Consider the following 14,612-nt stretch of genomic DNA (forward strand, 5'->3'; position numbering starts at 1 on the left):
AAGTGGAGAACTTCTGAGTGGAGAATCCTGTAAGCATAGATAAAGAAACAAACAGAACATTCTGGTACCGAAAGTGGCCAGTTTGGTTGAAAGGTAGGTCGTGTGCAGACAAGGAAGAACCCTGGATGTCAGGTAGGAAATATGATCTATGCACCAATGGATCTGGGCACTGATTTAGAAAAAGCCATACAATTTATTTCCTGGGTTTCTACTGGTTGTCTACACGGCATTACAAAATCTCCCTGAATAGTGATTTCTCAAGAGTAAAGCACATATAATATTGCCTGTCATGAAATCACATACAAAATTGTATATAAAATCAGTGTGAGAGAAGATATAGACACTGATAAAAAACTACTCTGAAAACAAAGCAAGTCCTATTAAAATTTGCTGTGCTGTTTAGAAAGTTAGTAGCCATTGGATGATTATAAACTAAAGAGTAATTCTTGGGAAACAGGGAAAGGAAAGAGAATGTGCTGCAAATATGTGTTATAATGTTTCCTAAAATCAAATGACTATAAGAATGAACTATAGTAAAATCCAGATGAAAATGAACTACCATGAATGTATAGGTGAGCCAGATGAATTTATTTCCCCAGTGACATTCCTGTAGGAAAGGAATGGGAATCCATAAGCGTGTGAAGACTGTAATCCAAGATAGCAACTGACAAACCATAATAAAACATCTTCCTCAGATTCAGTGAGAGAGACTTTGAGTGTCTCAGCACAGCATCCAGACAGGGCGGGGGATGTGTGAGAAGAGGGGTGATGCTCTGAAGGAGACAGGTGATCTCATCCTGTTTCTATCTTATTCCAGGGAAACATCCTCACGAATGGCCTTGAGGAACCACAGCACCATCTCCGAGGTTGTTCTCATGGGGCTGTCTGACGACCCCCACGTCCAGGCCCTGCTCTTTGTGCTATTCCTGGAAATTTACCTCCTGACCCTGACTGAGAACCTGACGCTGCTGCTGTTGATCAGGGCCGATTCCCACCTCCACATGCCCATGTACTTCTTCCCGAGCCATCTGTCATTCCTGGACCTCTGCTTCTCCTCTGTCACTGTGCCAAAGCTGCTGAAGGACCTGCTGTCAGAGAAGAAAACCATATCAGTGGAGGGCTGCCTGGCCCTGGTCTTCTTTGTGTTTCTCTCTGCAGGAAATGAAGCCTGCCTGCTCTCAGTGATGTCCTATGACTGCTCTGCCACCATCTGCCACCCTCTGCTCTACGGCCAGGTGATGAGCAACCAGCTCTGTGAGAGGCTGCTGTGGGGCTCCTGGAGCCTGGCCTCTCTCAATGCACTTGTCATAGTGCTCTTTGGTGTTGACCTCAACTTCTGTGATGCCCACACCATCCACCACTACACCTGTGAGCTGTCCTCCCTCTTCCCTGTGTCTTGCTCTGCTGTATCTATGAATGTCAGCATCTTGTCCTTCTCTACTGTAATACTTGGGCTTGGAAACTTCCTCCCAATTTTCTTTTCCTATGCCCGTATAATACGCAACATCCTGAGCATGAGCTCCTCCACAAGCAGGAGCAAGGCCTTCTCCACCTGCTCCTCCCACCTCATTGCAGTGATCCTGTTCTTTGGCTTGGGTTTGATCCGCTATCTCTTGCCTCCCTCTAGTTCCTCCCTGGATTTGATCTCTTCTCTGCAGTACAGTGTGGTCACACCCACACTGAATCCCCTCATCTACATCCTCAAGAATAAGGAGGTAAAGACAGCTGTAAGAAGATCATTGTAGAAATATTTGCAATAACTTAGGTGGTGAACTAAGATGCATTTGCTCAATAAAATTGCAAGATTAAATTTCCTCTTATGTTCACTCACCCTCCCACTCCACAGTGTCAAACAGGGTGCACGAAAGATCCCGAGCTTCCTTGAGCACCCCAGTCTTTGTTCTTGCTTCTATAAATGTCAAAGTATTTACTTTGACCTCCATTCTGTTGATTGGAGAAGAATGTGGAGACATTCCTTAGTAAGTACATTGATGAGACAACAAAAAAATTATGGTGAAAAGGTGAGATACACAGATGATCTGATTTCTCAAAAACATAGAAAAAAATTCACAAAAATGTCTACCTGACCACTTTAATAATAAAAGCTTCAGAAAATCTACCTGTATTTCATTAAAAATATTTAACATTAATCAATATTCAGCCACATGCTTCATGATAAAATCAGATTGGAGGAATTGCAGTTAAAGTAAATAGCCCCAGACAAATACCGTCACCCAAGTTACTTAATAGAACTACATAATATCTCCCCAGTACAGAACGATGAGGGTAAGATATGAAATTTAAATTTTGGTTGTGGAAAGAAAAATCTACTGTCTACTGACATTAGCACAACTCTTATACTTAAGAAACATAGAGTTTATTCATAGTCTTACTGAGGGTTACAGTCAGTGAAATTACCTGGGAGGATTTTTTGCCGAATGCTCCAAAGCCCCTTCATTTGGAAAATCTTAAATACTTTCCTAGACTGGAGGATACATGCTGGAAAGAGGTTACATTTATCAATACATCAAGCAGTGTGGCTTGGACACATCTAGTTAGCGTCCTAAAAGATCATGCCACACCCATTCCAAAGCTATCTGTGTGAGGATGCAACGATAAAGGTCCCATTAGGTGGATGTGCTCATCTTCCTTTGGGGATGGAGAGGACACATATGACAGATTATTTTATCAATGCTGATCAGAAAATTCCTGAATGACTACATTTCTGGGAGGAGGTTGAAACTGCTCTTAGGTTATTTGTTAGGTCAAGAAAGCCAAAGAAATGCAGGAGTCCAGACTGATGACAGCAAGATTTAATAGAAGACTTCACTATGGATGTAGCGAAGGGCTGATTCAGAGAGACTACAGCCCCAAAAAGAAAGTTTTGTGGTAATCTTTAGCCAAGCGCATTTCTCCAGGGATGTGGGCAGGATGCATGTGCAAGAATTTCCATCTCTTGGTTAGCAGAACTCGAGCCCCATGGATGTTCTCAGGGTCTGGTCCAGGTGGTTTCCAGCTCCTCTCAAGGCCTGCCGTTTCTCTAAGAATTAAACTGAAAATATCCAAATAGTTTTCTTGTTTCTGCCTTCTCAACATTATTAAGCCCCAATTTGGTGACCTTGCCTAGCAGGAGTGACATGATGGTGGGCCTGTGTCTTTCTTTTTAACACTACAAATATTGGCAATGATGCAATGATGTGATTATCTAACAGCAAAGTCTGAATATTCTATCTGAAATGAAAAATGATTAGTACTCCAAGAGACTTTTATGATATCCAATCTTATAATATTCACAAAATAAGTACTTTCTATATAACAAAAATTGAATAAACAATAGTTGAATAAATGAAAAATATGTATTTTCCTGCTTTTGCAAGAGCAGTATCAAATCCTCAGGATTCAACCTAACAATGAATAATGAATAACTAGAGCCCATATAAACAACACAGCAAAAATGAAGTAGATGACATAAAAGATACTTAAAAATTAATATACGTTATACTTATTAAGCGTGCATTCATGTTCAAGTGACAGAAAATATGGTAAACATTAACAGAAAACAAAAGAAAAATCAGCCTAGGCAGGAGGCAGATGTTTGCAGAGTCGGCTGAGCAGCTCAGGAGAAACCCCAGTGAGTCAGGTTCCTTCAGTCCTTGTGTTGTGCCGTCCTCATTCACTGATTTCCTCCTCAGCCTGGTTGCGGTGTAAGCCTGAGAGTTGGGGCTTTCTTTTTTTTCATTTTGTACTGAAGGGCCTGACTTAAGCTTTGATTGCCAAGGCGCCCATCATGAAGAGGCATCCACGTTAAAGACTGAAATCTCCAAGACCCACCTTGCCAGCCACTCAGCTACAGAAAGAGCCAGGCCTCCACCCCACAATGAGGCTCCCGGTTTTTAGAGATCTTGGTTGATTTCAGTAACCGACCTTTTGGGACTTGTTTATTTTTTTCCTCTTCTCTCCTTTAAATTCCCTCTGTTCTGTTCTAAATTCACCAATAAAGAGTAAACCCTGGAAACCCTAGGCTCCCCAACCTCGATACCAGTTAAAGAGACCACACCCTAACCCCACCTTCATGTGTAGCCCCAGTGTGCTGTGTAATTTCTAGTCTTGAAAGTAGTAAAAAGGTTTATTTTTTCAAAGTTTCCTGATGGTTGTTGCTGAAGGGCATCTTGCCCCCCACAAGGGTCGATCCAGCCTTAACCTTGGTTTGGGAAAGAGCGATGTCATGTTGAAGCTCACGCGCCCACCCACCCCCGCCTCCCCACAACCTCTAAGAACCCCAAGGCATTTCTAACCTGGCTTTACTCAGTTCTAGGTACCGTAGTCTTAGACAACACAAACAGAACCGAAAGATGGGAAACTACCCCTTTTGCTGTTCTTGAATTTTATATAAATGAAACCATCCTAAATGCTTAAAATTTTAATGAGTCAAAGTCTTCAAGTCTTGATAGGGAACTAATATAATTGGACTCACACACATTGGCGTTGGGATGGTAAATTGGTTCAACCACTCCTGAAAAATTTTTGGCACTGTCTACCAAATCACGTCTAAACGTATGATGAGGAATCTCCGTGACCTCAAACTCTTGCTCTTCTCCAAGAGAACTTTCTGTTCAAGACAACCCTCCTTAAATTTCTTTCTAAATCTTAAAAAGAGCTGATTTTCCTTTTTAAAAAAAATCTTCGGAGGCGGAGCCAACATGGCGGCGTGAGTAGGACAGTGGGAATCTCCTCCCAAAAACATATATACTTTTGAAAATACAACAAACACAACTAGCCCTAAAAGAGAGACCAGAAGACGCAGGACAGTGGCCAGACTGCAGCTACACCAGCGAGAACCCAGCGCCTCGCGAAGGGGGTAAGATACAAGCCCCGGCCCTGCGGGACCCGAGCGCCCCTCCCCCCAGCTCCCGGCGGGAGAACAATAGGCAGAGCGGGAGGGAGACGGAGCCCAGGACTGCCGAACACCCAGCCCCAGCCATACGGGCCAGAGCGCAGACACAGTATATGCCCAGGGGGCCCTGGATACTGGGAGAACAGGGGGTAGACCTCAGAGCGGGTGCTGAAGCTGATGCCCCTGTGACAAAGAAAAGCGGGGGCTTTTTTGAAAGTCTTAAAGGGACAGGGACTTAACAGCTTGACGGAAACAACCCAGGTCACAGTACAGCAGCTGGAAATTACAGGGAAAACCGGGTGCACTAACCCCCTGGGCAACAGCTCTGAGACCCCTCACGGAGGCAAACAGTCAAGCAGCCCCCCCATCCATCACCCCACCGGGCGCTGCGAAAGCAGAGAAGCAGCCTGAGACAAATTCCGCCCACAGAAAGGGAAATTTCTCCCTTCCGGCCAGGCAAGACACAAAGACCCACTCTACACGCAATTACCCAACACAAGCCACTAGGGGTCGCAGTTGCCCCAGTAAAGAAAGGCCAGTAGTAAGTGAAAATTTTGGCCCTCCCAGCTGACAGTCAATAGCACCTGTCAACATGAAAAGGCAAAAAAATATGATTCAGACAAGACTAACCCAGACAGCTTCGGCATCTGCTACATCTTCCCCTGAGAAGGAATCTGGGGAGATAGATTTAGCCAGTCTACCTGAAAAAGAATTCAAAACAAAAGTCATAACCATGCTGATGGACTTGCAGAGAAATATGCAAGAACTAAGGAAGGAGAATTCAGAAATAAAACAAGCTCTGGAAGGACTTCAAAACAGAATGGACGAGATGCAAGAGACCATTAATGGACTAGAAAACAGAGAACAGGAACGCAGAGAAGCTGATGCAGAGAGAGATAAAAGGATCTCCAGGAATGAAAGAATTTTAAGAGAGCTGAGTGATCAATATAAAAGAAATAATTTAAGAATCATAGGCATTCCAGAAGAAGTAGAGAGAGAAAAGGGGATAGAAAATGTCTTTGAAGAAATAATTGCTGAAAATTTCCCCAAACTAGGGGAAGAAATGGCCTCTCAGACCACAGAGGTACACAGAACTCCCATGACAAGGGATCCAAGGAGGGCAACACCAAGACACATAATAATTAAAATGGCAAAGATCAAAGACAAGGACAAAGTATTACAAGCAGCCAGAGAGAAAAAAAAGGTTACCTACAAAGGAAAACCCATCAGGCTATCATCAGACTTCTCAACAGAAACCCTACAGGCCAGAAGAGAATGGCATGATATACTTAATGCAATGAAACAGAAGGGCCTCGAACCAAGACTACTGTATCCAGCACGAATATCATTTAAATATGAAGGAGGGATTAAACAATTCCCAGACAAGCAAAAGTTGAGGGAATTTGCCTCCCACAAACCACCTCTACAGGGCATCCTACAGGGACTGCTCTAGATGGGAGCACTCCTAAAAAGAGCACACAACAAAACACCCAACATATGAAGAAGGGAGGAGGAGGAATAAGAAGGGAGAGAAATAAAGAATCATCAGATTGTGTTTATAATAGCTCAACAAGCGAGTTAAGTTAGACAGTAAGACAGTAAAGAAGCTAACCCTAAACCTTTGGTAACCACAAACTTAAAGCCTGCAATGGCAATAAATTCATACCTTTCAATAATCACCCTAAATGTAAATGGACTGAATGCACCAATCAAAAGACACAGAGTAATAGAATGGATAAAAAAGCAAGATCCATCCATATGCTGCTTACAAGAGACTCACCTCAAACCCAAAGACGTGCACAGACTTAAAGTCAAGGGATGGAAAAGATATTTCAAGCAAACAACAGAGAGAAGAAAGCAGGTGTTGCAATTCTGGTATCAGACAAAACAGACTTCAAAATAAAGAAAGTAACAAAAGACAAAGAAGGACATTACATAATGATAAAGGGCTCAGTCCATCAAGAGGATATAACCATTATAAATATATATGCACCCAATACAGGAGCACCAACATACCTGAAACAAATATTAATAGAACTAAAGGAGGAAATAGAATGCAATGCATTCATTCTAGGAGACTTCAACACACCACTCACTCCAAAGGACAGATCCACCAGACAGAAAATAAGTAAGGACACAGAGGCACTGAACAACACACTAGAACAGATGGACCTAATAGACATCTACAGAACTCTACATCCAAAAGCAACAGGATACACGTTCTTCTCAAGTGCACATGGAACATTCTCCAGAATAGACCACATACTAGGACACAAAAAGAGCCTCAGTAAATTCCAAAAGATTGAAATCCTACCAACCAACTTTTCAGACCACAAAGGCATTAAACTAGAAATAAACTGTTCAAAGAAAGCAAAAAGGCTCACAAACACATGGAGGCTAAACAACACGCTCCTAAATAATCAATGGATCAATGACCAAATCAAAATGGAGATCCAGCAATATATGGAAACAAATGACAACAACAACACTAAGCCCCAACTTCTGTGGGACGCAGCAAAAGCAGTCTTAAGAGGAAAGTATATAGCACTCCAAGCATATTTAAAAAAGGAAGAGCAATCCCAAATGAACGGTCTAATGTCACAACTATCAAAATTGGAAAAAGAAGAACAAATGAGGCCTAAGGTCAGCAGAAGGAGGGACATAATAAAGATCAGAGAAGAAATAAATAAAATTGAGAAGAATAAAACAATAGCAAAAATCAATGAAACCAAGAGCTGGTTCTTCGAGAAAATAAACAAAATAGATAAGCCTCTAGCCAGACTTATTAAGAGGAAAAGAGAGTCAACACAAATCAACAGTATCAGAAATGAGAAAGGAAAAATCACAACAGATCCCGCAGAAATACAAAGAATTATTAGAGACTACTATGAAAACCTATATGCTAACAAGCTGGGAAACCTAGGAGAAATGGACAACTTCCTAGAAAAATACAACCTTCCAAGACTGACCCAAAAAGAAACAGAAAATCTAAACAGACCAATTACCAGCAACGAAATTGAAGCGGTAATCAAAAAACTACCAAAGAACAAAACCCCCGGGCCAGATGGATTTACCTCGAAATTTTATCAGACATACAGGGAAGACATAATACCCATTCTCCTTAAAGTTTTCCAAGAAATAGAAGAGGAGGGGATACTCCCAAACTCATTCTATGAAGCTAACATCACCCTAATACCAAAACCAGGCAAAGACACCACCAAAAAAGAAAACTATAGACCAATATCCCTGATGAACGTAGACGCAAAAATACTCAACAAAATTTTAGCAAACCGAATTCAAAAATACATCAAAACCATCGTACACCATGACCAAGTGGGATTCATCCCAGGGATGCAAGGATGGCACAACATTCGAAAGTCCATCAATATCATCCACCACATCAACAAAAAGAAAGACAAAAACCACATGATCATCTCCATAGATGCTGAAAAAGCATTTGACAAAGTTCAACATCCATTCATGATAAAAACTCTCAGCAAAATGGGAATAGAGGGCAAGTACCTCAACATAATAAAGGCCATCTATGAAAAACCCACAGCCAACATTATATTGAATAGCGAGAAGCTGAAAGCATTTCCTCTGAGATCGGGAACTAGACAGGGATGCCCACTCTCCCCACTGTTATTTAACATAGTACTGGAGGTCCTAGCCACGGCAATCAGACAAAACAAAAAAATACAAGGAATCCAGATTGGCAAAGAAGAAGTCAAACTGTCACTATTTGCAGATGACATGATACTGTACATAAAAAACCCTAAAGACTCCACCCCAGAACTACTAGAACTGATATCGGAATACAGCAAAGTTGCAGGATACAAAATCAACACACAGAAATCTGTGGCTTTCCTATATACCAACAATGAACCAACAGAAAGAGAAATCAGGAAAACAACTCCATTCACAATTGCATCAAAAAAAATAAAATACCTAGGAATAAACCTAACCAAAGAAGTGAAAGACTTATATTCTGAAAACTACAAGTCACTCTTAAAAGAAATTAAAGGGGACACTAACAGATGGAAACGCATCCCATGCTCATGGCTAGGAAGAATTAATATCGTCAAAATGGCCATCCTGCCCAAAGCAATATACAGATTTGATGCAATCCCTATGAAACTACCAGCAACATTCTTCAATGAACTGGATCAAATAATTCAAAAATTCATATGGAACCACCAAAGACCCCGAATAGCCAAAGCAATCCTGAGAAAGAAGAATAAAGTAGGGGGGATCTCACTCCCCAACTTCAAGCTCTATTATAAAGCCATAGTAATCAAGACAATTTGGTACTGGCACAAGAACAGAGCCACAGACCAATGGAACAGACTAGAGAATCCAGACATTAACTCAGACATATATGGTCAATTAATATTTGATAAAGGAGCCATGGACATACAATGGCGAAATGACAGTCTCTTCAACAGATGGTGCTGGCAACACTGGACAGCTACATGTAGGAGAATGAAACTGGACCATCGTCTAACCCCATATACAAAAGTAAACTCAAAATGGATCAAAGACCTGAATGTAAGTCATGAAACCATTAAACTCTTGGAAGAAAACATAGGCACAAACCTCTTAGACATAAACATGAGTGACCTCTTCTTGAACATATCTCCCCGGGCAAGGAAAACAACAGCAAAAATGAACAAGTGGGACTATATTAAGCTGAAAAGCTTCTGTACAGCAAAAGACACCATCAATAGAACAAAAAGAAACCCTACAGTATGTGAGAATATCTTTGAAAATGACACATCCGATAAAGGCTTGACGTCCAGAATATATAAAGAGCTCACACGCCTCAACAAACAAAAAACAAATAACCCAATTAAAAAATGGGCAAAGGAACTGAACAGACGGTTCTCCAAAAAAGAAATACAGATGGCCAACAGACACATGAAAAGATGCTCCACATCGCTAATTATCAGAGAAATGCAAATTAAAACTACAATGAGGTATCACCTCACACCAGTAAGGATGGCTGCCATCCAAAAGACAAACAACAACAAATGTTGGCGAGGCTGTGGAGAAAGGGGAACCCTCCTACACTGCTGGTGGGAATGTAAACTTGTTCAACCATTGTGGAAAGCAGTATGGAGGTACATCAAAATGCTCAAAACAGACTTACCATTTGACCCAGGAATTGCACTCCTAGGAATTTACCCTAAGAATGCAGCAATCAAGTATGAGAAAGATCAGTGCACCCCTATGTTTATCGCAGCACTATTTACAATAGCCAAGAATTGGAAGCAACCTAAATGTCCATCGATAGATGAATGGATAAAGAAGATGTGGTACATATACACAATGGAATACTACTCAGCCATAAGAAAAGGGCAAATCCAACCATTTGCAGCAACATGGACGGAGCTGGAGGGTATTTTGCTCAGTGAAACAAGCCAAGCAGAGAAAGAGAAATACCAAATGATTTCACTCATCTGTGGAATATAAGAACAAAGGAAAAACTGAAGGAACAAAACAGCAGCAGAATCACAGAACTCAAGAATGGACTAACAGGTACCAAAGGGAAAGGGACTGGGGAGGATGGGTGGGTAGGGAGGGATAAGGGGGGGAGGAGTAGGGGGGTATTAAGATTAGCATCCATAGCGGGGTGGGAGAAAGGGGAGGGCTGTACAACACAGAGAAGACAAGTAGTGATTCTACAACAGGTTGCTACGCTGATGGACAGTGACTGTAAAGGAGTATATAGGGGGGACCTGGTATAGGGGAGAGCCTAGTAAACAAAGTATTCGTAAGTATTCGTCATGTAAGTGTAGATTAATGATTAAAAAAAAAAAATGCAGTTCCTATGTGGTGACCTCTAATGAGTTCTACACAATAATATAAAGGACATATAAAAGTGTAGGCAAAGGGTCTGTTTGTGTTTATACAGAGGATCAAAGCCTAATTTGGCTACCCCGAAAATGAACTAAGAAACGATATGAAAGAGAACTTCCAACATCAGCACTCTCGGGAAGACTCATGCCAGAAGATGATCATCAAAAAACCCCAACAATGATCCACGCACTGCTACAGCTGTAGATGCACTCATCCCACCAGCTCCTGGACTTGCCATGGGAATGAAGGAGATATCTAAGCTGGCCTGTGCATACAGTAAAACAACAAATTTGACTGGATCTATACTGTTGGAACTCAACCAAGAATTAGGAGAAGTGCAAATTGTAGCGCTCCAAAATCTTACAACTACAGACTATTTACTGTTAAAAGAACATATGGGATGTGAACAGTGCCCAGGAATGGGTTGTTTTAATTTGTCTGATTTTTCTCAAACTATTCAAATTCAGTTAGATAATAACCATCATATCATTGATAAGTTTTCACAAATGCCTAGGGTGCCTAACTGGTTTTCTTGGTTTCACTGGAGATGGCTGGTAATTACAGGTATGCTTTGGATATGTAACTATACTCCTATTATGTTAATGTGTGTGCGCAATTTAAGTAGTAGCTTAAAATATATACATGCTGAAGTTACTCTACAAGAAGATATGTCAAAGAAATAATCAATCTTCCCATGTTTTCTCCCGCCTGCTACTTCTATAGCTTTTCTTCTTCCTTCCTAATTACAACGAATTCTTAAATAGAATTCGTGCCTCATATCAAATTTACCGAGTATCATAACTCCTCCAAGTGGTAAAGATACCTCAAGACAAATGCTGGGCATAGAAGCCACAGGGCATAAATATGCAAAGAAATAAAAAGCTAACCATTTCAAACAATAAGGCTTCTCTCTCACTCACCAACTTAACATTTCCCTGTGTGGCCCCGGAAGATGACTGGTTAGCCAGAGACGGGTAAGATTCCTCAAGGGAGGAACAACCTAAGACAGGCACAGTCGCTGGGGGGTCATCAGGTGAGAAATTGGGGATCAACAGAGGTGAGGCTTAGAACCTCACCCCCCCTGTTCTGAGAGAAATCTTCTGCATATGTGGATGTTTTATTGCCCTTGTCTAGCTTGGATTAACACATAGTCTACAGGCACACACCTGATCATCTACATTTGCTCTCTTACAACACTAAACTATGTTTTCTACCTTTATGTTGTATCTACCTACCACTTCAGCATCTTATTAAAAATAATAAAGAGAGAAATGTGGTATCCACATATAAATCAAGTATAAAAATCAAATGTGTATTCATATTTGAACTGACTGTTTATAGTTCATAATGCATGAGCAAAACCAAAAGTTTCTGTGATGACTGCCCTTGTACTGTTCACCATGTAACTTATTCACTATGTAAGAATTTGTTCTCCATGTAAGAACTTGTTCGTTATGCTTCAGAAGATTGGAGACTGACGAAAATTAGGCTTGGGGTGGATTAATGATTGTGCATTGAGCATTGACTCCCCTATACAGAATTTTATTGTTGTTAACAACCATTTGATCAATAAAAATGAGAGATGCCCTAACAACAACAACCAAGAAAAAGTACACACTTCCAATTGTAAAATAAATAAGCAACCGGGATGTAATGTATAGCATAAGGAATATAGTCAAAATATTGTAACAACTTGGTATGGTGATAGCTGGTACTTAGAATTATCATGTATATAAATGTTGAATCACTGTGTTGTACACCTGAAACTAATGTAATGTAATACTGTGTGTCAACTACCCTTCAATAAAAAATAATTATCTAAAAAAAAAAAAAAAAAAAAAAAAAAAAAAAAAATCTTCATGTCTGCCTGTGTTTTGCCATAGCGTATTTGTTCTGAATTTCATTCCTATGTATATATGAAGAGAAATGAGTATACTGTCCACCTTCAAAATAAAATGGCCAGTTCTTTTACTAGCAAGACGAGTTTATTCAGGAATAACAAAGGAATTTGGCACAGTTGCAGAGCAAGCAGGTACACACAAGTCACAAAGTGGTCTGCGGCTGCTGCAGCAAGTCACATGGGCGCCCACTAGTGGCAGCAAGGTGCGCGGCACCGGGCATGGCCACCCCCAGGGAGGAAGGAGCTCTCCAAGCTGCCTCCTGCAGGTGTGTCCGGTGTTGCGTTGAGACAGGGCTAAGAAGGCTGGGAGAGCCTTCCTCTGCCGACCAGAAAGCAAAGTCTGACGCTGCTGGGCGGGGTAAGCTGCCGTGACAGCAGTGCCAGGGAAGCAACTCGGGGCTGAGCCACCAGTGAGTGGGAGGGAGCACCTGGGTCCTCAAGAGGGTGCCCGACCTTTTGGCCACGGGAGGGCGGGGGAGGGATCATCCACCTGCCCTTTCTCCTGAGGAGGGAGCTCCATCCAACGCTCGCCCTTCTGGCACCCTTCCCTCTGCTGGCAAGTCTCTCAAACTGCTGCCTGGGTTTCGGGTGCCATCAGGACCCGCAGAGTATGCCTGTCTGCCACAGGCAGCTGGGGTCTCAGCCTCCCAGACGGCTCCGGCTGCCCCTGGTGTCCAGCCCCGCTCATCACCAGAACTCAGTGTAATGTGGACTCCGGGTGCTGGAGCAGATCTCAAGGGCCGGGTGTGCAGAGTCCCTGGGCGCCTATCCCCACCCCACTCTGTTCCTCTTCCTGTGCCTACCCATTACCTTCAAACTACCTTCTGCAAAACTCGGACTTTTCTCCTACAAGACATTTGTCTGAAAGTCATCATCATTATGGACGATTTTTATCAATCATAATCATGGTTGACTTTTGTCAATATCAATTCTTCTTTCAAAACACTTTGTTAATATGTATAATTGCCAAACTTTAGAATTTCACATAAGATAAACATGTACAGTCTTACTTCAACATTTTGTTTATTTTTAATCTATTTTCCAGTTTTGATTCTTTGAGAAGATTTTACCCAACTTATCTATTCCTTTTATTGGCATGTTTTAGCAGGTTTTATAAAATTAGCACTATTCATTTGTGATTTTTCTATGTTTAGGATTCTTATGTCTTTATGATGTAGTGAGTCCCTTATACTTACAATATCTCCCTGATGATCACTAATAATATATCTTCTTCTAAAACCGAATTTCTCTAATACTCATATACTCATTCCAACTTTGTTTTAGTGAGTTGCATTGTTAATTCTTTTCATCCTTTATTTTACTCTATGTGATAACATATTTGTTTGTAAAGACATTTTTAGAAAAAAAAAATATTAGGTTCACAGCAACATTGAGAAGAGGGACTGATATTTCCCATATATACCCTGCATCCACACAGACACGGCGTCTCTCGTTACCTACAGCCCCAACAGATGGTACATTTGTTACAGGATGAACCTATAATATCACTTTATACTTACCCAGGGTCCATAGCTTTTAACATATTTTTAGACATTTTGAAAATATGTTCTGAAAACTATTTTTAAATCAAAAAATTTTGCAAAAATAGTACAGAAATGCCTGTGTACTATTCACCTACTTCTCTGAAATGATACTATTCTACACAGTCAGAGCACAGTTATTAAATCTAGGAGAGTGACAGTGACACAAAACCATTCAGCTTATTTTGATTTTACTACTTTTTACATGTAGTCTTCTCTTGAGGTGAGTTTATTTTTAACTACAACCACTACAATACTAGGAATGGCTAAAATTAATGAAAAGTACAATAACAGTATGGTCAATGTTCCAAAGTAAAATGAATCCCTCATATATTTCAGGTAGGAATATAAAATGGTACAGACATTCTGGAAAACAGAATGGAAAAAACATTTTTATTAAGTTAAACTAACATTTACA

General features: G+C 41.0%; 1 protein-coding gene across 1 annotated transcript; it reads left to right on the forward strand.

Moving 5' to 3' along the window:
• The first annotated feature begins 833 nt into the window (after positions 1-833).
• LOC118934899 (olfactory receptor 8S1-like) lies at positions 834-1,745 on the forward strand. The gene has a single exon (XM_036930838.2). It carries the CDS (start codon positions 834-836, stop codon positions 1,743-1,745), a length of 912 nt encoding a protein of 303 aa, XP_036786733.2.
• The last annotated feature ends 12,867 nt before the right edge of the window (positions 1,746-14,612 follow it).

Source organism: Manis pentadactyla, chromosome 10 (assembly GCF_030020395.1).
Source record: "Manis pentadactyla isolate mManPen7 chromosome 10, mManPen7.hap1, whole genome shotgun sequence".
Classification (NCBI taxonomy): Eukaryota; Metazoa; Chordata; class Mammalia; order Pholidota; family Manidae; genus Manis; species Manis pentadactyla.